Below are 24463 nucleotides of genomic sequence, written 5' to 3' on the forward strand. Positions count from 1 at the left end.
TTAGTCACACCCGAGTTTCATCATCTAATCAAAAGATTTGTGTGAATTTCAAACACTTGGCTTTGCTTATTCTTTATTTGGTGCGTGATTCGGTGCCGAGTCTAATCCTCTCTCTTATCACATGGAGTTAAGCTAAGGACAGGAGTAAACAGATGTTTATAGTATTGAACAGGTAATAAATCTACTGACTGTGTTGTAAACTGATTTCTTTTCTGCATGCAGCACTTATATATAAAAAAAAAAAAACAGAAAATCTTCCTTTCACTATAACAAAGAGTGATGACAGTAAATAGACGCTGTTTGTAGAACTAGCAGAACATATTCGAGTTGGAAAAATAGGCTTTTATACACTGTACACTGTATAGTGTACACATTTAAGTATTCCTATTTACTGTTTCAGTGCAAATAAAGTTCTAAGTGTGTCATCCACACGGACAAAGCAACAGAGCATGTATTAAAAAATAAAAATAAAAAGTTCCAATGTACAGTACCTTTTTTCCCCCCCCCAATCAAAAACAGGCACTGACACGTTTTAATAAAACCCCACACACACAACACAAGCTACCATCTTACAGTTTGGCAATAAACCATGAGACTTTTGCCTGTCAACAGAAACGAGCTGAACAGTAATACCGACCGATAATATGATACTGTACACTGGTGCATTCAATACTGCACATAAATGTATGAAACACTTTCTGATACAAAAATATTACTCTATATAATGCAATAAACGTTGCATTGGAACAAAAAATAGTCTATGAAAACCAATAAAGAGAATCATGATACATCCATACAAAGAAATAAATAACTTATTAACAGGTGCAAAACAACAACAAAGAAACATTTTTGCAATATTGCCATCACTGGACAAGATTTCCATTTTACATTCGGGGGCTTAGCAGCGCAGCTTCCCTGTACATCAGACATCGACTGTCTGCTCAGTAGTCTGCAGATATTTATGGGACACGGGAGCCGTTCTCCGGCAACACGCAGTCATCTGCTGCCTCCATGTGGACGCCAGCTCCTCCACTTTGGAAATGTCAATCCCCGCGTCGCTTCCGTCTAGCTGATCTTCTGCAGCAGTTTGTCCTCGATCAGTTCAAACTGTACGCTGACGGACATCTCCGCGACGAACTGGTCGCAGCCCTCCTTGGTCACCTGTTTGCAGTATCGCAGGTCGATGTGACATATGCTCCCGCAACGCTTGAAATAGGTCAGCGACTGGTCTGTGACCCTGTTACAGACTGCACCGGGAGAAAGTGGGTTAGAAGACAGAGAACAAACGATGCGTGATGGGACACCTGATAGAACACGAGCTATGACGCACGTTAGATTAATAAACCCTTAACAAATTGAAAACCTAAGGCCTGATTATTTATGGAGAGGTGAGGTGGAGACTGGAGCAAACAACCTGAAAGCCAACAATCATTTTCCTCTCCGCTGTTCCCATCAAGGCCCTTTGATTCACTGCTTTCAACATTTAACGGCACTGAATGGCAATCCAATGAGACCAAGTATCAAGATCTGATTATTTTTAGCTTTGTGTGCACTTTGCAACAAAAGGTAAAATCAATTTCTATATAATGTAATATCTGATGGGGCGAAAAAGCAGGAAAACACAACAAAAAAAAACACTTTCAACCAAAACTAAGCATTAAATTGCAGGATGTGTTACAGGCTAATGTCAGACATGTGTCAAATTGTTCTGCTCTAGTTTACTATTCTAAGCTGAGAATAAGCCTCTACTCTGGGGAATACACTTCATTATTGTGTGCTGTATTTTCAGTCTAAAATGCTTGTTTTGTGGTAAAAAAAAAATGGTAAAAACATAATTCTGGTCCTTTAGCTAAAGAGTCAAACAACAGCCAACAAAGAGTGGCCTGTACCTGACAGGTTGATGTCTGTGAGCGAGTCTCTGGTGGTCGTCCCTGCAGCAGTCAGGATGTTCACCGACTGGTCGGTCACGTGGTTGCAGTAGCTGAGGTCCAGCTTGGACAGCAAAGGCATGTAGCGGATGATGAGGCGCAGCGACGTGTCTGTGATGTCCAAGCCCGCCAGACGCAGGTCCTCCACGTTACGCAGCTTGCTCCTGTTGTCTAACTGACCTAAAACACAGAGAGACGAGGCCATTAATACTTGACAGACTTATTTATGGTGAATATAACTGTGTGTCTGTATCTGCAGGTTCAAAGGCTGACATTGTATCACTCCTTCATTGTGTCCATACCAATGGGCCCTTTGCACAGGAGCCTTTTTGAGCTCCCCTGCCCATGAGTAGACTCTTAGAAATAAGGGTTCCAAAAAGTTCCTTCTACAAGGGCTGAGGTTCTACCTGGAACCATTTGCTTCTGAAAAACCCTTTCCCCGAAGAAAGGGTTTTCAAGGGTTCTTGGTAACACTAGTGGTTCTAGTAAGAACCATTTTGATCCAGAGAACCCTTTTAAAACCCCTTTCCTGAATAAAGGGTTTTAAAAGGGTTCTTGGTGGAACCCTCTAAAGGGTTCCAAGAGGAACAGTTCTACCTGTAGCCAAAAAGGGTTCGCCTATGAGGACAAGCCGAAGAACCTTATATAGTTCTAGAGTGTATCCCAGGATCAGTACTTGGCCCAGCAGATAATTTAACAAAGCTGATCTTAAATTATTTATATCTCCACAAGTTCAGAGCTTTTATTCTGAAAAATATGAACTGATTCAAATAAATTCTGTTGCTAGAATTGACAGTTAACCTACACTAAATATTGACACTGCTGTTGTCATGGACAGCCAGGTTTGTGGAGTAAAAACTACTCTACTACTACGCATTCATCTTCGTAACAAGCTGCTCATTAAAGACAACATCCACATTATACATGGGTTTTTGTTTCTGACTGAAGACGATTTAAGGCAATTTTGTCTCATAAAGGTTAGATGTTTTGGCCCAAATATTCAGTAGCTTACAAAAAACTTACTTACTTGCTGGTCCCTGGTTTAGATACACTACCGTTCAAAAGGTTTGGGGTCACTTAAAAATGTCCTTATTTTTGAAGGAAAAGCACTTTTCTTTCATTGAATATAACATTAAATGAAACATAAATACACTCTATACATTGTTAATGTGGTAAACGACTATTCTAGCTGCAAACGTCTGGTTTTTAATGGAATATGTACATAGGTGTATAGAGGCCCATTTCCAGTGTTCTAATGGTACATTGTGTTTGCTAATCGCGTTAGAAGGCTATTTGATGATTAGAAAACCCCTGAAATTCTTGTGCAATTATGTTTTGCAGTTCTTTGACCAAAGCAAAGTTTGAATTTTTGGAATAAAAATCATTCTTTCTAATCTTGTCAATGTCCTAACTATATTTTCTATTAATTTTGCAACTCTTTTGATTAATAAAAGTGAGTTTTAATGGAAAACACACAAAAAAATTGTATAGGTGACCCCAAACCTATGTACAGTAGTGTAGTTATGATTTATGTAAGTCCCTAACATTTACTCTATGTCTTCCTGTCTGAGCACCAACCGCTGAGAATTACAGCACCCAGATGTTTTAGGATGCGACTGAAAAACACAGAGTCTACATTCTAAAAAAAAAACAGTAAAGTCATAGTGTGTGAACAGCAGGTCGGCACCTGGCCTATTATCTGTGGGAGGCGACAGCAGGTCCCTCATCTGGGCATCTTTCAGTCCCTCAACCCACTGAACGTCCAGAGTTCGTAGTAGAGGACAGCTGGAGGTGCAGAGAGCAGAGACGGCCACCCAGGAGCAACCTGACAGCAGCAGCACACGCAGGCCTGCGGGGACGCACAAGATATGTCGTTAAGTCTTTTGAAAACTCCACGCAGCCACACACAGAAACATAGCGGGATAAACAGAGTACACTCGTGCTTTATCTGATGCTCTATTTTTTTTTCCCGCTTTTCTGCCTGCAGACGTTTGAGTTAATCTGAGGTCACAAAACAAACCAGTAATTACACTGGAATGATCCAGCGGCGTTATTTATAAATAACAAAAGACAATTATCTAACTAGCACATACTCTGCTACACCACTACAGTCTAAAATAAACCATCTAAATGCAGGAGCCTCCGGGGACACAATTATCCATATGGAGGAGACATACGGAAACATGCTACTGAAACACTTCAAAACTATATTTAGCGAGTTTCACAGAAATATATTTAAGCTGTTATTTCTTAAAAACCACTAATTCTCCAAAAACACTGTTTATCGTCAACCAGATCAGGAATATAGTGGCTTTTGCTTTTTTTGTTTTTCAGTTAAAGTATGTTGATTAATATGCTCGAAAGGTTTCATTACTTTGATATTTCCGTTTACTTTTAACGGCCAGACGCACGATTCATTCAGTTAGCAAACTGTATGAGGTGCAAATGAAGTAGTAGCAGAGGTTGTAGCAAGGATGAGTCACCGTCTCCTCATATCTCTATAATTAAACTGCCAAGTCATTATATTTTCATAACCACTGAGAAAATACTGGGTAGGAGACAGTTATTGTTTTGTGTTTGTTGTTTTTTTACAAAACAATAGAATAATAATGCCGCGAAAATGACCGGACTTCCTTGGCGTGAGTGCACTCATTTTCTCCCTTTTGTTCCCTACATCCTGCAAGCACACAAAAATACCAACTCACTGGTGGCTTTATTGGGTGCATCTGTTCAGCTGCTGCTTTATTATGCAAATATCTTATCGCCAATCACATGGCAGCAACCCACTGCATCAAAAGTTGGGGGTCACTTAGAAATGTCCTTATTTTTGAAGGAAAAGCACTTTTTTTCAATCAATATAACATTAAATGAATCAGAAATACTTTCTATACATTGTTAATGTGGTAAACGACTATTCTAGCTGCAGACGTCTGGTTTTTAATGCAATACGTACATTAGCGTTAGAAGGCTATTGGATGATTAGAAAACCCTTGAAAACCCTTGTGCAATTATGTTAGCACATAAAAATCATTATTTCTAATCTTGTCAATGTCTTGACTTTATTTTCTATTCATTTTGCAACTCTTTTGATGAATAAAAGTGTGACATTTAATGGAAAACACAAAAAATTTGGATAGGTGACCCCAAACTTTTGAACAGTAGTGTAATTCCTTCAGTTTCAATAGGGTTCTTTACACCCTGTGTGCTCGGACCTTTAAAAAATTACTTCATGATCTAACTGCTGCCCCCAGGACCAGAATAAGCGTCAGAAAACGTCAACGAAAAACATCTTGATCCATTGAAGTAGACCTAAAACTAGCAATTGAGACCTTTAACTCCTCAGGAAAATATTTACTGACACTGCAAACCAAGCGAAACATTATATACTGACTGTTCATAAAACAAATACAGTGCAGTGTTTTCCCAGTTGAATGGATGTAGCTTCACCTGGAAGTCTGTTGATCAGCCAGCTGAGTTGTTTCTTGGAGATGTTGGTCCAGCTCAGGTCCAGGGCCACCGGCTGTCTCCGGATGATGCCGCTCAGCATGAGAGGAGTGATGGACTTACATCGGTTAAGATTGATGTGCTTCCACAGCCTCTTGTCACAGCACCTGGCGGGAAAACACGCAGCGGTCACTTTCATACTAATATCATGGAACACACGATCAACTCCACGCTGCGGCGTGTACTCACCATCTGTTCCACGTCCGACAAACACGCATGCACACGCAAAGATCTCTGTGCGTCAGCTGACTGAACACCGTCATCCACATCTCACGTCGCATCACGTGAGCCTCGCCGTCGTTCAGCGGCAGCCTGTCAGGCGGGGGGCTGATGGGAGGAGGCCGGATCACGTGGCGCTCCATTTGAATGCATTTCGGCGGCGACCGGCAGGGAAGCGGCCGGGGGCATATCGGTGTGTTTCTGTTCCAGCCAAGGGGCGAGTAACCCCGCGGCGTCCCGTTCACCTCTCGCCCCCGATGTCGCAGCCAGTCGCCGAGGTCGCTGCTGCCGGTGTTAAGAGGCCACCTGGGCTTCTGCTCTTCGACTTCGTTCTCAGGCTCAGGTTTGATTGGCCTGTGGTTTTGATTGGCCAGGCAGTCCTCTGTTTTCAGTGGCCGTCTGTTTTGACTGGTCACACCTTCCTCCATTTTAAGGTTCCTTCGGCTCTGATTAGCGCTCAAGTCCTCAGTTTTTGGTGGTTTCCGGTTCTGATTGGACGCGGAATCCTCACTCTTCAGCGGCCGTCGGTTGTGATGGACTGGACTGTCCTCCGTCTTCACCGAACCGTGGTTCCGATTGCTCAAACAGTCGTCCGTCTGAGTAATCTCCTGTTTCAGCTCTTTGCTCAGCTCTTTGTTCGGTAGGCGGCGGCGCTGGTGGCGAGCTTTGAGCTGGGCAGAGCTCCTCACCTGAGCATCTCCTGATTCGCTGCTGGGTCCAGCTCTGGGAGAGTTGGAGGTGGGCTGGTCAATTTCTCTGGCTACAGATGTCCTCATCAGTGGACTTAACATGACTTTGGCTTTGTTCTCCGCACTACTGTCTCTCTCTTTTACCAGTGTCTCCTCTTCCTCTTCCATCTCATCTTCCTCTTGGTCCTCGTCGTCATACAGCGTTTTCTCCTTTAAAAGAATTTTGTCTAAGGAAAATCCATCTTCTTCATGATCCTCCTGGTTGGCTTCTTCATCACCGCGATCCCTCTCTGTCTTGATTTGACGAAGCAGCTTTGGAATCATTGGATCATCTGGTTTAGGAGGCTTCTTCTAAGACAAAACAGCAGAAACGTAATCAGTTTTTAAGCAATAACAGGAACAAAAAAGGGGTCAGTAATGTGCAGTAAACCTAGGAAGCATCACTCAGAGCACATATAAGATGATAAATGGCTTTTGTGATAAGGTTTCTACCTTCTTTTTTACAACAGGCTCATCATTGGTGTCAAAAAGCTTCCTCTTTTTCCTCAGCGGGTTGTCCTCGTGCCTTGGCCGCAGCGTACCATCCAGAGACAGCAAGGGGGGTCGTTTTTTGGGCGGTTCTTCGTCTTTCCTCTTGGGAATCTCTTCCCGCTCCGCCTTTCTCTTCACAGCCGGTGCAGTCGTCAAAGCGGTGACAGTCGCTGTGGCCACCATGGGCAGGTCAGGCTCTTCTTTTGATTCCCGATTCAACCGCGGTTCCTTAAGGAGCGAGCCAGGAAGGTTCGATGCGTATTTAAACCCTGGCCCCCTTTTTTGCTTAGAGGCCAAAAGGTTAGAAAAAAGGAGAGCACAACTTTATTTTCCTGGATCGGAGAGAGAGTGAACAACTAAATCATAACGTGACTAATACAGATGCTTACTTTCCCTGTTTTCCCAGCGTGGTTGCACTTTGGACACTCCCAGCAGTTCGGCAACTCATCATTGACCACTCCATGTGAATCTTTTACCTGAGAAGTAGAATACAGAAACCATTAAGACACCTACTAAAGGAGGAAAAACTCACTATATTATGGTGGCAGCTTTCATGAGATATTACCATGCAGTGATTTACCTTAAGACAGTTAGGATGAACGATCTCATTGCAGATGGAGCACTCCATGAGCATGAGATTAAATTTCTCTTCTTCATCCTCCACAGTGTCCTCCTTTCCTGCCTCTCCACAGACCAAACACACTGCTGTGTGGGGCAGCACAGGCTGGAGGAAAAACACACGTTTAGAAGGTTGGTGTGCTTATTATTGAGGGATGAAGCAAAGTAACCACTGCTGGGTCACAGACACCTTCAATAGCATGTCTCAGATTTGTCTAGATGCTTTATGGCACATCATTTATGTACTTTCCTGACATTGTTTCTATTAGAGCTGCAACTAACGATTATTTTCATAATCGATTAATCTGTCGATGATTTTCACAATTAATGACGATTAATAAAAAGAAATGACGATGTTCTCGAATGTCTTGTTTTGTCCACAGACCAAAATGATTCAGTTTTAATGATTTCTTTCTTATGTGGAGCAAAGAAACAAAGAAAATATTCACATTTAAGAAGCTAAAACAATCAGAAATCTTGTTTTAATCATGAAAAAAGAACATTTCACTGCTCACTCAACACATTCTGACTGATACCGATATGATTTAATGTGTGGACTGAATTCATTCTTGTCTCATATATTCTCATATATCACAGGTTACTGACACAGTATATTATACATTGGAATAAGCTATTTCATATCCGGTAACGCTTAAGATTAGGGAACACATATTAACTAGGTGCTTACTAACATGCATATAAGTAGCATACTAGCCCTTTATTAGTAAATATGAAGCACGTATTAACACCTTGTGTAGGAAAAATATTAATTCATGTCGTAATAGTGGTAGAATAAGGTTATGTAGAATAAGGTGTTAATATGTGCCTAATGATTACTAATAAAGGGCTAGTATGCGACTTATATATATTAGTCAGCACCTAGTTTATGGTGAATATGTGTTCCCTAATCTAAAGTGTTCCTTTTGTTTCTTTAATTACTTGAATCACTACTTGATAGTAAGTGAGTGCATGTCATACTGAGGTTAAGTGCGAGATATGCATACCTCAAAAGCACTACTGAAGTAAGTGATCATCAAGGTGGTTTAAATGTACCGGCGTATCTTACAAGTGGAACACTGTATGTGTAGAGCAGTCAATCATTAAAAAATGACTCATTGTTTTACTGTACCACTCTATGTGTCACTCTCCATGGTGCTGAAACACCCACAGCCTCTACAATCCTTGGCAACTCCCACTGACACAGATGCTGCTGATACCACTTCTTTACTTATTATCAATATTTACAACCACAGGGAACTAGTACACAGATTGCGCCGCCGTCGCAAACCGAGTTCAGCGCCCGAGCGACTACCTCGCGACCACATGAACACACCCAGAATTAAGTGTTCTGGATTAAAAGGAAAACGATAACCACAGCGGGCAATAGTTAAAGGAAGTGATTACGAGTTCAGGAAATGCATTTGTGGTGCATTACACCAAAGACTGTTCACTGTATAATTTGTAATTGTAGTTTTAAGGTTTTAATATTTTTCATGTATAGTGATCTTTGATCTTTGGGGGTGATCTTTGATCTTTGAGGTCAGGTGTATAGAGAAGATTCATATTCAAGCAAGAAAGTACACAACCGTTCAAAAGTTTGGGGTCACCTGAACTAGACTTCACTGTTTTTTTTAGAATGTAGACTCTGTATTTTTCAGTCGCATCCTAAAACATCTGGGTGCTGTAATTCTCAGCGGCTGGTGCTCAGACAGGAAGACAGAATAAATGTTAGGGACTTAAATAGTGGTAAATCATAACTACACTACTGTTCAAAAGTTTGGGGTCACCTATAGAATTTTTTGTGTTTTCCATTAAAAGTCACACTTTTATTCATCAAAAGAGTTGCAAAATTAATAGAAAATATAGTCAAGACATTGACAAGATTAGAAATAATGATTCTTATTCAAAATAATAATTTTGCCCTTTCGTCAAAGAACCAGCAAAACTGTTTTCAGCTGTGCTAACATAATTGCACAACAGTTTTCAAGGGTTTTCCTTCAAAAATAAGGACATTTCTAAGTGACCCCAAACTTTTGAACGGTAGTGTAAAAAAAAAGAAGTTAAATCATGACCTCATGAACTTACTGCGATGCACTGCCTCATGATGCAGGACTGTTTCATACGTCCGGGCCCGCCAAACTTCTTCATGTCTTTACAGAAGTGGCACTCTCCGCACTCCGTCCGCATGCATGCCTCACACTTGCGACAGCGGGTCCGTCTTCTCCTGGCACCGGATGTTCCCCGACTTGCCGACAGCTTGACCGCCGAACCCGGAGATGCGGCCATCTTAGGTTTCAGCCGATTGGGAGGCCGCGGCTAAAAGGATGAAGAAGACACAAAACAAAAAGTACTTAAATATATATTATATGAATATAAGCAAATATTTAATTTGACTATTTATTGATGCTATTCTGTAACATATTAAGTATCATAAGTGGATCAATATATATTCTATTATAAACTAATGCACTAAATTATATAGTGTATTATTTAATTGTGGTCAGTGTTATGCTGGATGTGGGTGGCTCTGTCTTATCCTGTCTTTGCTCTTTCTTATTGTGTATCAACATTTCAAAGTACAGCACCTACATCCGCATATATATATACAGTATAAACATCTAAACATTTAATGTTTATCTACATTCAAACAGAGAAAAACATGCTGTGTTTAAACAGATTATTCGCGGCTGTTAAAGCAGAAGATCGAGGAGAAAACAAACACATCAGGAAAGTCCCCAGAGGCGTCCACCAGATTTAGCACTTCACTCGCTTGCATGTTTCTACTTCAAAGAGAAGCTGCACTTATGGTTACATTTCTCACATGGTTCACTCGGGCCCATTATTCTGTGTTAAGGGGCGTGCAGACTGATTTATAACAGTGCACATAAAATGTGCTCCATTTATTAGAAGTGGGCAATGGAGATGAGACGCCTTTGATCTGCATCATTATTGTAATACATTTTTGCTTCTTTCCAAGTTAAGAGAACCCAACCGCAACATTGCATTTTTTAATATTATTTGAAAAAATAAAAAACGCACACTACACCATGTGAGAAAATACCAGGCAATAAGTGTGAGATGACATAAACAAGAAGGAGTGAGAAACACTGCAGCTCTTGGAAATGAAGATCAGATTTCTTTAGTTACATCGGCAGTGCAGATTTTTCCTAGCGTCAGCATAGCAACAGCCACATCCCGCTCCCTAACAGAACAGTCTATGACACACAGACTTGTAACCAATAAGAACTGTAACACTAACAGAAAAAGAAAGCGGGCCTCAGTCTTAGGCACACTAAAATAATTTACCCTAACAATAGCCATTAAACAGACTGACACAGGCAAGTCAGAAATGTGGCTCCCAGACAGGATTAGAGTGAGATACTGGGGTGGGGGCTGTTCTGGGAGGGGGGGGGTGGATTACAGATACCAGCAACACTGAAATGAGACCAAATATTCCAGCCAAAAAAAAGCCAGTGCTCTGATTAAAACACCAAAAACCTGTTTTCAGGCTTGGCTTACCAAGTTATCTGGTAGTGTCAGAGCACGGTATTTACACATACAGGTAAAGTGTTTTTATTACAGTATAATTACACTTAAACGTCTGAGGATTAGATGTAAACATATTAAATTGAGCAGCCCATATTGTACACTAAGTCCTCTCTGAGAGTTTGACAAAACTGCTCCTGCCTCCTCTACACCTGGTTGTGTTTTTGCAAGCGTAAATAAAACATTTTTTTTTTAAAAACCTGACCAGAAAATGAACAGGAATGAGTTGCATCCAGATCTATTTACAGCACTGGACGCACACACATGGGTCCCCTTTGAGGAGAAATGAGAACAGTACAAGTGACCAACTAGTAATTTCTTCAGAGCTCACTTAGCTGGGATTCATTATGAAGTAGGCTCTTATGTTCACTGACGAAGCCTTGAAACCTCTTGAGCAACTGTGAGGAACAGTGGAAATCAATTACTGCACACAGTGCACTCTTAACATCACCCTGGAGACAGTGCATATACAGATTGCAGAAGGGAAAAAAAAAAAAAAAGAACAGAACAAATTGTTTTGTCAAAGAAGAGGAAATGTAAAATTAGAAGTGCACCTTTTGTCGACATTGACTGCCATATTATTTTTTTATGTAAACAAAATGCATCATTTCTCTTTCCCTCGTCTTGTAAAAACGCCTGGAAATAATTGACTTGGCAAAAAAAAAAATATTTAGTTCACAAGTTCCTGGAGGGATTACTCTCCTGTTAAGCCTGAGAGGTGGCATATGTTATGAAGCTGTTGCTGCATTTGGGGGGGAGAAAAAAAAAAAACACACACACACACACACACACAAACACGTGATTACTCTAGGACACTCTAGGTGTGGAGTGCTGTGCTCATATTTTAATATGGAGAAAGCAGGAAAGTGTAACAGTGCACCAATCAAGTGAAATTACATAATCAAGAAGCAGAGCCAATCCAATTGAATATAGATGATGAACTGGTAGTGTGTTTTTTTCTGCACTCCAAATCTTCACAGCTACTAAGCCAATTTAACCTTTAATTGATATTCAAATAACTGAACTGGAAGAACTGGTGCCTTCACATACAGTAACTGGATCAAATGGAATTCAAAATGTCTTTAAATTACACAAAATCCAACTGTAGACAGAGAATTATTGAGAGGGGGGTGTGGTTCAGAAGTCAGCTACAGAGATATTCCAATTAAACAGTTCTTGCTGTGTAAGCAAGTATCTTCTCAGAACAGCCTGACAGATCAATATAAAAGGAAAAAATGTTAATTACTGCTGCCGCCCTGGCATGTCTTGCTGTCACACATGCTTTAACATCACACACTAATTGCTTTCACAATCACACCGTGAAGGATTCATCCCCTCGCTCGATGTGAATTCCAGTTCCTCTGCTTCTCTCCAACAACCAATAGCAGCCCTGAGGGCTCTCAGCAATATAAACACAACCTTTTTTCCCCCCTTTTTGCTGGACCGGCCAGACCAAAACACTCACACACACACACGCATGCACACACAGCAAACAAAAATCAACAACACACACAAAAAAAACAAAAACACTGAAAAAGAATAAAAAAATCAAAGCCCAGGCAGAGAAGGTAGAGTAAAAGCATTCCTTGCCAGGTAGCTCCATTTCCTCGCTGCACTGTGATGCTGCACACTGCTCTGTCTGCCACTAGCATTCCTCTGGTGGCCTCACTACGCCTGCAGGGGTTTGATGTGCTAACCTGCTCAGAGTCTGAGTCGTAGTCCTCATCATCAGCACTCAGCGACATGGCCATGGCTGGGTTGTTTTTTTTTTTTTTTCACACGCCGTCCAGCTCACAGCAAACTGACATGGCTGCAGTCTCCTCCTCCTCCTCCTACTCCAGCTACTGCTGTCTGGCCTACAGCCCTCCCTCCTTCTCCAAACGCTCCACAATACCACAAGCAGATGCAGGAAACACGGACGAAGGGCTGCCTCATTAACATGGACTGACTCTGTGAAAAAGAGGAGGGGCCGCTGGGGAGCACGCGGCCAATGGGAGACCGCCGTGCATTGGAATATGTACTGAGGGGGGCGTCTGGCTCCATCCAGTGAGGAGAAAAAGATGCAGAAAACAGTGTTGTCATATTCACCATGAGGATCACAGGGAGAGGAGAGAGGGATCCGCGCAGCCAATAGAGCCAGATGGCATCTCATTACAAAAGGCAAAACACAAAGAGGGCCCCATGACCAGCAGCTGGCCTTTGGAGGGATGAGTGGGGGGTGATGCAGAAGGTCCACCACGGCACAAACAGGAATCACAACCACACATTCGAAAGAAAATCCAGCCCCCTCTGCCTGTCACAGAGTTAATTATGTAGCCGCAGCTCAGTGGTCATCTTTTAATCTAGAGATTGTCGGTTCAATCCCCCGATGAGCTGATGTGTTCCCGGTCAAGACACTTAACCCACCCGGGTGATGATAATGGGTTATGATAAATGTGCCATAGAAAATGCCCTGAAGGAATGGCTGACCGGTAGAGACTGTACTGTACAGCAGCTTTGAAAGGTGCTGCTGTATATAAATACAGACCATTCGTTTTGCTGTTTTTGAACAATTAAATTCCTCACAGAAAACGAGAAAGCATCAGATTTCCTCTTTACCTAATTTTAGCTAATATTCTGGCTGTCAACACCCTTAAATGTTTATGAGGGGCTGTTACACCGGAATTACCTCTCACATACACCAAGAGTATTAAAACAGATTTATTCACAAATTATACGGAGAACCTCTCTCTCTCTCTCTCTCACACACAAACACAACACAACTTAAGGCACGTTGAAGATTTGGATCAGCACTAGAATGTGAGGAGTGAATTCCCAAACATTACATCCTAGTTCTGGAATTTTTGGTATCAGACAAGGCTAGAATTCTGGAATGTTTACATCACAAGTCCAGAATCGGATCATTTTTCATCACACTCACACGTCTGCGCTTTATGACAAATTCTACGTCTTATCACACTGTAAGAAAACACCGATAATGAACACTCTATGAATCATTTCTCTTTTTCTCTCCCTCCCTCTCTCTCTCTCTGTGTGTCTTTCTAACAAAGATAAAGTGGTTGTTACTTTCAAACATGTTGTAAAACATAAGACTTCCTGTTCAGCACAAGACTCACAAAGGGAAAGCATCAAGATTTTGTGTCAAAAATATCCCATATTGACACACACTTTGTGTAAAAAAAAGTACAATGATTCCATAAACTATAAACATTCGTGCCACTTAATGTAATGAGTGATACCAATTTCAGCTCCGTGTAAACTTTAATGAAGTGCGTAAGCTCAGTAGGCTGCACAGCGTCTGAGAAATCATATACCGGTTACTTAAATGGCTCTTTGTGAACGGTAATGTTCCTCACTCAGAAGGATAGAGGTGTAAGTGAAATAATAAATGAGAATCCAACAATTTAAACACACTTAAAACAGCATAATATTCCATAGTAATGACAAAAATAAAGGTATTAAGGAATGTTCCGCCGCCAATGCTACACCCTTTATATTTGTCAAATACATGATTATTTCTCACTCAGCTAGGAAATGTGTCCCATGCTTAATCAATGGCTAAAGACTGTGACAAGTATTATTCCCTTTGAAGCATTCTCCTCAGCCTTAAAAGACAAACCGTTTTTTATTTTTCCGGATCTGGAACCCCTTCTTGGAAATACCTGGGAACTACTAAATCCCAAAGGATTAAGTCAGGACTGATAGAACTGGCCTGGGAAAAAGAAAAGGACGGAGTATAACCTATGAGTGTATAACTGGTGCAGTGACTGGCCGAGAGTATCTGGCTTATCAGATGTAAAGTCAGTTGTGTGGACTCCCATTCCCACTTATCTATGTATACTTTTTACTTATTTACTTTTTGGTTTTCTGTTTTTTTAATCATCTATTTTTTTTTCTGTTTCTGTTTTAAGATATTTGTCATGTCTGTGCCTTGGTGTCTATACTATGTTTTTTATTGTGTCTGTGCTTTGCAAAAACATATGTTAAAAAATACATGATTATTTCTAACAGCAAAACCAAAAAAAACCTATACTTTCGATTTAAAGTATCCACTTCCTGAACATAATGTGAAAGTGACAAAATAAATCCAAAACACACTTACCTTTATCGTTTTCTTCGGCCAGTACACCACAGGAGCTCCAGTGACTGCTAATTTGGGGTCATCGTCAGCATGTTCTTTTAAGACAACCTGCACACCAGCCATTTAAAAAGGACACCAGAAATTTAAAAAAAAGGAAATAAACTTTGTATCTTTGTGATTGTTTTGGGGTTTTTTTTGTTCTTTTTACCTTCAGGTCCTCCAGCAGGGCTTGCGGGTTGTCTATTCCCAGTGGGACACATTTCTTGTGATCAGGGAGCGACTCCAGCTTCTCCACCAGTGTCCTAAGTCCACTCAGCTCAAACTCTGTCAAATGAGTCAATTTACTCTGAGACTCAGAGGCAGGCGAGTCAGAGGGGGTTTTAGGGAAATCCAGAGAAGAGGAGCCGGGATTACAGCTGTCTTCAGAGTCGACGGATAAAACAGCTCTGAGGTGTTGAGCCCTCCCGTGGTCAGGAGAGCAGGGGCCATCCTGAGCAACTCGCTCACTGGGTTTCTCTCCAGGGTCCTCCTTCATTTGAGTCTCGCATGAGTCCTCATTCACGTCCTGGCTCCTTGAGTCCGAGTAGGGGCTCTCTGTGGTCGCCTTTGTCTCATAGTCTGACAGGAAAAAAATACAATACAAAATTCAGATTCTTCCCCCTTCAAATTCAGTCATTTCACAACTCTCGATTCACAGGGTTAAATAATCCTTCATAATTAAGACAACTCTGGACTTAGAAAGACCAATGTGTGTCGCTAAAATGTCACTGAATGCAGCAGGACAGACGGAGATCAGAAATATCATTTATTATTAACATGTAGGAAGAGATTAAGTAACTTGAGTGAGCTAATTACAACAGTACAAGATCTTAACAGCTGCACTGGTGACTGACCCATTAGAACAGGCTCTTTACGGATCTCCAGAGAAAGGTAGGAGCGCTTGGTGAGGCAGTGCAGGTATCTCTCCAGGACATACCAGCAGATGTCATAGTAGAAGGGGAAACGGAACTTAGAATTGACCTGAAAACAGAACAACAAAGCATGAAAACATGCATTTACAGGCAAGTAATTAAAACACCAGTTTTCTTAATCAGCGCTGCATACAGTTTTCTAGAGCTGCAACTAACAATTATTTTCGTGATCGATTAATCGGTCGATTATTTTCACGATTAATCGTTTGGTCCAGAAAACGTTCAAAAATGTTGAACAGTGTTTGTCAAACCTGGAAATGACGATGTTCTCGAATGTCTTGTGTTGTCCACAAACCAAAATGATTCAGTTTTAATGATTAAAAAAAAAAATCAAATTTAAGAAGCTAAAACAATCAGAAATCTTGTTTTGATCATGAAAAAAACATACATTTTTCTCAATCAGGTCCGATTTCTAAACTTTGCTGTGATCTTCTGACTAAATTGATTACATTTTTGTGACATTATACCACATTTAATACCAAATAAGCATGGTAAGCACGCTTTATGAAACTTGCGACTAGATTCCCTTTTAGGATCAGTGGTGTATTCACCGCAGATGTAGCAGAATACGTCAGGCTTATTTTTGCAAGATCTTCTCGTCAAAGCCATTTCATTCACTTGTAGTATTAAAAAAAATAAAGAGGAATTGCACATGCAAAATCTTCAGAATTTGTTTATTGCAAGAAATGTAGCTTTGTTCAGAAAGTTGACCTGATTGAGCAACAATTAAAGGTGCCATATGTAAGAATGTGGTCAAAAACGGTTACTACATTCAAATTCAAAATGCCAAGGTCTTTTAGGCTTCGTTTTCTGACGTAACCGGCAACCCGTGGTTGCTCGGCAGCTGAGACGCTACTGACTGCAATGATAGGTGGCGCCACATGCCAAAACATGATTTCAAAACATGAACATGATTTGTAGTCTGCAAAATATTTTTTTTAATGCAAATATTTTGGCTGTACTGTTGTTGTTGCTGAGTTCAGTTTGTTATATGAACATTATTCCTGAGTCTCTGTGACATATTAGGAGGATTTTATGGCCAGTTGCTTTAGATTTATTACATAATGCACCTTTAAAGGTACAGTAGTGCCTCCTCTGGAGTCTGTTTACAGCCTCATAACAAAATCTGCAGCATCACGGCAGGATTTGTTCAAGCATAAGACAGCGCAACAACTTCTTATGCTGCGAAGAAAATACTCTAATAATAATAGTTGAGTGAGACAGTAAATGCAATAAAAATGTGTCAGTGACAGCAGATGGAGAGGTTGTCTCGGGTCACCTGTTGCAAATGCGACGACTGTCTGTGCTCGTTTGATAAGTGGAGCTCAGGGCAGAGAGCAACGCCATCCCAAAACGTGAGTGTTTTAACAAACGCACAGGTGAAACCGATCAACTTTTTTTTTCCCCCAGCTAACCCTGCTGCAGCTTTAAAAACGATGAAAGTGTGTGTGTGCGAGTGATATATGATAGAGATGTCAGGCGTTTCAAATAATACTGTTTTTTTTGTTGTTTTTTTTCAACTGAAAGACTGGACTTTTTATGCATCTAATAATAATATTAATAACAATGATCATTAATTGGCAGCTTTTGAAACACTCAGTCCATCAAACAGTCATAAAACCATACAATACTCCATATTATTATGGGGGGTGGCGTGTATGTGTCAGTGTATATAAGTATGAAAGGTGCTATATAAATAAAGTTAATTTGAATGTGAATTTAATTAATAAAACAACATATAAAATACTAATAATAAGAACTGAAATGTGTTTATAAAATGAGATGAGATAATTATCCTCAAACACACAAAGAAATACACACAATACTACCTTAGTCCTGCTCTCTATCTCATGGATGGTGAGCTGCATAGGGATGTTGAAGCTGTGCAGAATGTTGCCTCCAAACACCAGTGTGTCCTCAGGAGTGTAGACGGCATGAATCCACCCTTAATTACAAAAAGCAAACATAATATATATATATATATATATATATATATATTATATATACATAGCTGCATATGCGGCTTAGCTGTTCCTCCTGGCTACATTTTAATAACCATGCCAACACACCAGATGGGATGAAGAAGGTGTATCCTTGCTTAAGCTCCACTCTCTGGCATCCATCAGCTCGATCCCCCAGGAAGATATCGCTCTGCTTTCCTGACAGAACCCAGTCCTCGTACAAGGCGAGGTTATGAGTGGTGGGAGGCACCAGCCAGAACACCTGAGGAGAGGCATGAATCCGTATATACTTGTGGCAACAGTTTGAGTGAAAAAATAAAACCCTGGAACAGTGACAATTAAAGGGTTTCTTCTTCTTCTTGTAACATTCAGTGGAATTTACAGACATTAAGTGACGGTTTATGGATTGAGAAGCTTGAATGAACTTACTTTATGCCCCTTAAATACATGATACCAAACTGAAGTTCCCCCGAAATCGATGTGGAAATCTGTGTAGCAGCCCTTCACGCTCATTAAACAGTACCTGAAGAGGGAGACAGTTGAATTAGTAAATCATTTAAAGGGCGTACAGGTAGACAGTAAGAGTCTCCGGGTTCAACAGACCGGAATCTGTAACGACATCTTAAAAAGCAGAACGCACAGCTCAACCAATTAAAAAGCAGCAGTAAGCTCCGCTCTTGTTTTTACGAAACATTAGCTACCAATAAAAAAACCAGCAATAGAAATCACTCACAGTAGCACTGCAGCACAAAAAAACTGTTCTCAGCAGGACACTGCTCCAGTGGAAATTAATTGGGAATGGTTAGCACTGTGAGACATTAATAATTCACTTATTTAGACAGAGAGAGAATCAGCTCCAGTTATCTGGAAAAACATCCAAGCATTGTGGAGTAAACAGACATTTTTCTTTTTCTGTTATATGACACGTAGTTCTGCTCTTTCCGTCAGACCACATGCACATCCTGTCTCCGGCTTTGCAAGATGCACAGCTTCAAATCACAACAAGTGCATCTCATCAAAGACGAGAGCTTGCTGCTGCTCAAAATCGTCACTTTTTATCAAAAAAAACATCATCATTAGATAAGATTAATAAGGTTTTCATGAACTGCGTGGATGAGACCACAGCCAGGGCAACAGCACTTTGACTGCAGCAAAAAAAAATGAAATATTAACACGTTGAATAATTTAATTCACATGAAAGAATATGATGAACCAAAGACAGATCATTCTGGGCAATAATTAAATTGTTATCGTCATTAACAATTGAATCTGCAAATTATTTTCACAACTGACCACAGTATCATAGAAATGGAAAAATATCCTTCAATCACGACTGATCTGAATGTTGCTTGTCTCATAAAGCTGTACCAATCCAGTCGCAGGCCACTTTATTAGCTACATCTGGGTCTCGTGACAGCAACTCAATGCACGAAGATAATAATCAAGACGGCCTGCTGAAGTTCAAACCAACAAATGCAGAAGAAAAGTCATTTAAGTGACAGAAAAAGCTCAGAAATGCAGCTAAATGGTACAAAAATTAGGAAAATATCCAGTATTTCCAGCAGTATTCTGGGCCTGGCTGAGACCAGCTGTCAGAGGAGAATGGCCAGACTGGTTCAAATTAAAGGAAAGGCCACAGTAACTCAAATAACCTCGTTACAGCCAATGCAGACATCAATCCTCTGAATACACAACACCAGGTGTCACGACTTTATCGAATGTCCTCTGTGCCTAATAAAGTGGCCAGCAATGTGTACATATATATTTTAATACAGCATAATGAATGCATGCCCATTAGTTTGCACCTCTATGACAGGGTGATTATCTGCTGAAGGTAATAGTGAAAGACAGTGTTGGGTTTTTGCAGGCGACATTGTGACAGGTAGCAATTTACAGGAAATTATTTAAACAGCAGCCTGTTAATGTAAAAACTGGGTTTCCTTTTTCCTTCTATAGTCAAGTCGCAGATTTTTGGCATCACCGAAATGAACATATAAATATATATACATATATATCTATATATATATGTCGAACTGTCCAGAGTGTACCCCTCCTATCGCCCAATGTCTGCTGAGATAGGCACAGCACCCCCCGCGACCCTCTGGTGGAGGATGAAGCGGTAGATAATGGATGGATGGATGGATGGATATATATATGTATATATATCCATATACTGTGTATATATAATCCATGAAACTACTATACAATGAAAATATTACTACTCTACAGCCCACTACCCACCACAATCACACATTCATCATCAATGGTCGCTGTACAACAACAATGATGAGTGAATGCAACTCAGTAGAGGGGAAAAAAAGAGAAGAGGAAAGTGGGATTCACAGGGCACAATATGAACAATTGAGGTTAAAATGAACAGAATAACTGGTTCAGATTCATAGCTGGTAGTGAGCACTAATCCTGACAGCTGATTGGCCGAGAGGTGTCTATGCAGTCAGACCATAGCTGTTAAAGACCATCCTCCACCATCAGGGGGAGGAAATAAAAAAAAAAACCTCTGCTGCCTAGCAACAATCAGGAGCACTTACAAGAAGTGGTTAACATGGGTAGTAGGCAGCACTCTTGATGGAGCGATACATGAGACATGAGGAGGGAAGTTGCATTGACTCCCTTTAAAGCAGCAATTTTCTCTCTCTCTCTCAAGTGTTGTCTAAATTTTGACTATGACAGACATGATATTCAGTTCATTCACACCTCTGTACTTTAGGGTACTTCATCTCTGAGATGACATTGGTGGCTTCCATTTGGCTTTGTTTAAGATCCGGAGGCCACATGTTGTCCACCCAGTCAACCTGATCCACCTGTGAGAAGAATCAGACACTTCAATCAGTGTTCAATCAGAATTAAAGGTCCAGTGTGTAAGAACCAATAAGGGACATAGGCTGCTGTAGAATCACGGCAACATAAATTGGTCACCTATGTAGAGCAAGGCTCTTGCCTAATGTACATATAATAAGCTTATTCTATAACATTTAACATTTAAACAAGTATGGAAACATAAATATCTGCAGTAGATTCTATTTCTGCTCATAAAACTGCCTAAATATTACACACTGGACCTTTAAATAAGATACAAGATTTGGGTAACACTTTAGATTAGGGAACACTTCACTAGGTGCTTACTAACATGCATATAAGTCGCATACTAGCCCTTTATTAGTAAATATTAAGCACGTATTAACACCTTATGTAGGAAAAATCTTAATTCATGTCGTAATAGAGGGAGAATAAGGTGTTAATATGTACTAATAAAGGGCTAGTATGCTACTTATATATGTTAGTAAGCACCTAGTTAATGGTGAATATGTGTCCCCTAATCTAAAGTGTTACCCAGATTTGTCGCCCTCATAAAATCCCTTTTACAACAGCGCACAAAGACAGTCCTGGTATGTTACCACTGTGGGTCGCTTGATGAGGTTCTCCAGCTTAGTGTGGCTGAACTCGAGGCTGATGACATTGAAGAGTTTGTCGCGCTCTTCCTCCGGCGTCTCGTAATATCGCACGAACTGAGCCATGCTCATCTCGGAGCCCTTCTGAGTGCTCACGTCCATCACATCCACCGACCGACGACTGCCTGCAAACACACGACCACGGCACCAGGTGAAATTCACCAACGCACTTTCGTTAAAATCGAATAAAAGCTGCCTCTAATAATGAATACAAATGCACGGACACTGGTACAAATGTATTATAGCTTCTATCCTCTCATAAACAGTATATATTGTACATACTGTACATGTAAGTCACAGTCTTTGCCACTAGATGGAGCTACTGCACACAAATCATGCTTTGACTATTCTTTTCAGTCACATTTTAATGTATTATACAGTATATACTATACTATATTAATGTAATGCAATATTACTAAATACCTACATTACTAATCATCATTTTAAAAAGACTAGATTAGATAAATGGGTGTCATTTTTGAAAGGACATGTCCAACAGTATGGAGAAAATGGAAATGACCAGTGAAACAAGTTGTAATTTGTGTAATTTATACATAATGTGAGCACAATGTTTAACAGGTGGTGGTGGAAAATAAATATTTCATGCATAAATAAATGTCAAATTATCAGTTTTATTACTTCTTCTTTTTTGTTGCTGTTCTTTGTGTGTGTGTGTGTCATTTGTAGTGTTCAACTTACCAACCAAGCCTTTAATTTCACTAACTGTAAATTCTGGATCAGGCATTCTACATGAATTAAAGAAAAAAAAAAAAAAAGATAACTGTCAGTTAATCCATCTTGTGCATTGCCTTATTTTTCAAACAAAAACTAACATACAGCAAATAAAGTATTGTCAAAGGTTGTGTTAAACAAAAACTATCTGTAAACCACTGACTTTATAGAATTGGCCTCTCACCTGATGCCGAGTCCATCTTTCTCTTTAAAAATGAGTGGAATTCGAAGACCTTCCCTTTGCACATATTCATATGTGAAATCTGCAAAACAACGCATGTTTGACATATTAGACAATAAAATTCAACAAATAAATAAAAAAATAAATAAGGACAAATACATTTCCCCGCAGAATAGATCATTAACAACTGCAGCTGATCTGCAGGAAATAAAATGTACTTTATTACGTAATAGGTCACTAACCTTTACCGTCCATTGAGTGGACAAAGTTTGCACCATAAGAGTCACTGGTGAGCTTCTCCTCCACACTGAAGCCCCTGATGTTGGTAATTTCTTCCACATCAGACAGGTCCTCGTTTTCGTCGTACATCCTCCGGCAGATGGAGCGCTGCCATTGACAATGAGGTGATTTACATGACAACAAAGAAAACACACGATGTTAAGAGACCCAAACTGCAGTTCAACAAAGGGCCCCCTATCTGTACACAAACACACTTTGTGAGTGAACATTCATTAGCACAGTTTTTATGGAACATTTTGTTCGCAGACTAACACCATTTTTCTCAACTGTGACATCAGGAAACACAGAACTAATGAGTTGTAAGTGGGTCTCTTTTTAAATTACCCCAGGGTAACTAGTAGTTAGTTTCTTGCTTGTTACATTTAATTGTAATTTAACTGTTTCTGCTTTTCCTTTTAACTGTGCACAAAAATATGAATATAGTCACAAGTACATGAAAAATATATGCATGACGAGGTATATCAGGCTTGAGGGATGTTTTGTTTGACTTGTGCATTGCAAGCCAGATTCATGAATTCAGAAAGTCAAACCGTAGTTTCACGATATAATGCAATATACAATACATGGTCCACAATAGCAATAATATCACGATACAACAATTCTGTGATGGTCAATATATTACAAAACAATCATATAGCGATGCATCACGATATCTGTCTAACTGAAGAAAACAAAACGTCCGTGAAAAGTTACATTGCAGGATTTCTACATTTATTCACAACATCGAGAACAAAGTGCATAAAGTCGACGTATTGAACGTGGATGGAGACATCTATGATGTAGCTTTCTCCACTCTTATCCCGCTGTTAAGGGGACTGTTTACATTAGAGCCACAATTTTTTTATTTTTTTATTCTTAACCTTCACTTGCATTAAATTATATCACTGATCAAACCACAATTGCAATATCACAACAATCACAATTAAATGTTTTGATATTCAGACCTAATAATAATGTATGCTGTGACTGGGCAGCCCAGGAATTGGGCTTGTAACCCTGAGACATGTGCTGCCCACTTGAGTGTAATAAGGATGGGTTCAATGCAGAAGTCAAATTTACTCTCACTAATTGGTGTGTGTGCAAACATGACTATGAGTATTCTATTCCACTTGGTTGATGGTGGTGGGAAAGTTTTTGATACACTGGTCTATATTACTATTTTTAAATATTTAAATTTAATGTTGCTTATTTATTCCACGTGCATATGTTGCTCTTATGAGAATAACAATAAACAAATAAACAGAACTTGACTTGGTCAAAGGCTGCTCATCATGCAGCTGCTGTGCTTGTCCAACAATGACTGTGAAATGTTTTGCAGGATTTCACTGATGCATCCTGTCCTGTAAACGCAGGCTCACTGAACTACTACAGAAAACACACAAGTGATTTAAAAAAAAAAAAAAAACGTCAACAACACAACTACTGTTTCCGCTCGCGTGCTCTGACCTGAGCAGCTTTTCTGACGTGACAAAATGTCCAAGTGTTGCAGTTGCCATCGTTAGCCTAGCTCCCCTAATTAGCTGCAAGTCTCGCCTCATAAGCTAACGGTAATAGAGCAGATACTACACACCAGCCTGCGTCCAGACTCCGCGCATGCTTCCGCAGGCACGGCCATCGTCCGCTGCGGTTCGTCCTCCGGTCACTCAGTGTGAAGAAAGCATCTTCGTGCGTAATGGAGGCGAAGCAGCGCTCAGTTAGCACGCTTTTCTGGTTCAAAACAAGGGAACCATGT

General features: G+C 40.3%; 1 protein-coding gene across 1 annotated transcript; it reads right to left on the minus strand.

Moving 5' to 3' along the window:
• Positions 1-454: 454 nt before the first annotated feature.
• kdm2bb (lysine (K)-specific demethylase 2Bb) lies at positions 455-24346 on the minus strand (the record flags this gene model as incomplete). Its single annotated transcript, XM_083903081.1, has 21 exons — positions 455-1247; positions 1890-2108; positions 3616-3777; positions 5376-5539; positions 5622-6691; positions 6833-7156; positions 7261-7347; positions 7452-7595; positions 9575-9805; positions 15138-15224; positions 15325-15734; positions 16010-16136; positions 17917-18032; positions 18157-18310; positions 18478-18571; positions 20764-20870; positions 21465-21643; positions 22218-22264; positions 22435-22513; positions 22674-22818; positions 24302-24346. The coding sequence occupies 21 exons, from the start codon at positions 24344-24346 to the stop codon at positions 1066-1068; spliced, it is 4173 nt and encodes a 1390-aa protein (XP_083759207.1). The 3' UTR covers positions 455-1065.
• Between the last annotated feature and the right edge of the window lie 117 nt (positions 24347-24463).

This window comes from Microchirus variegatus (genome assembly GCF_963457635.1).
Source record: "Microchirus variegatus genome assembly, chromosome: 16".
Classification (NCBI taxonomy): Eukaryota; Metazoa; Chordata; class Actinopteri; order Pleuronectiformes; family Soleidae; genus Microchirus; species Microchirus variegatus.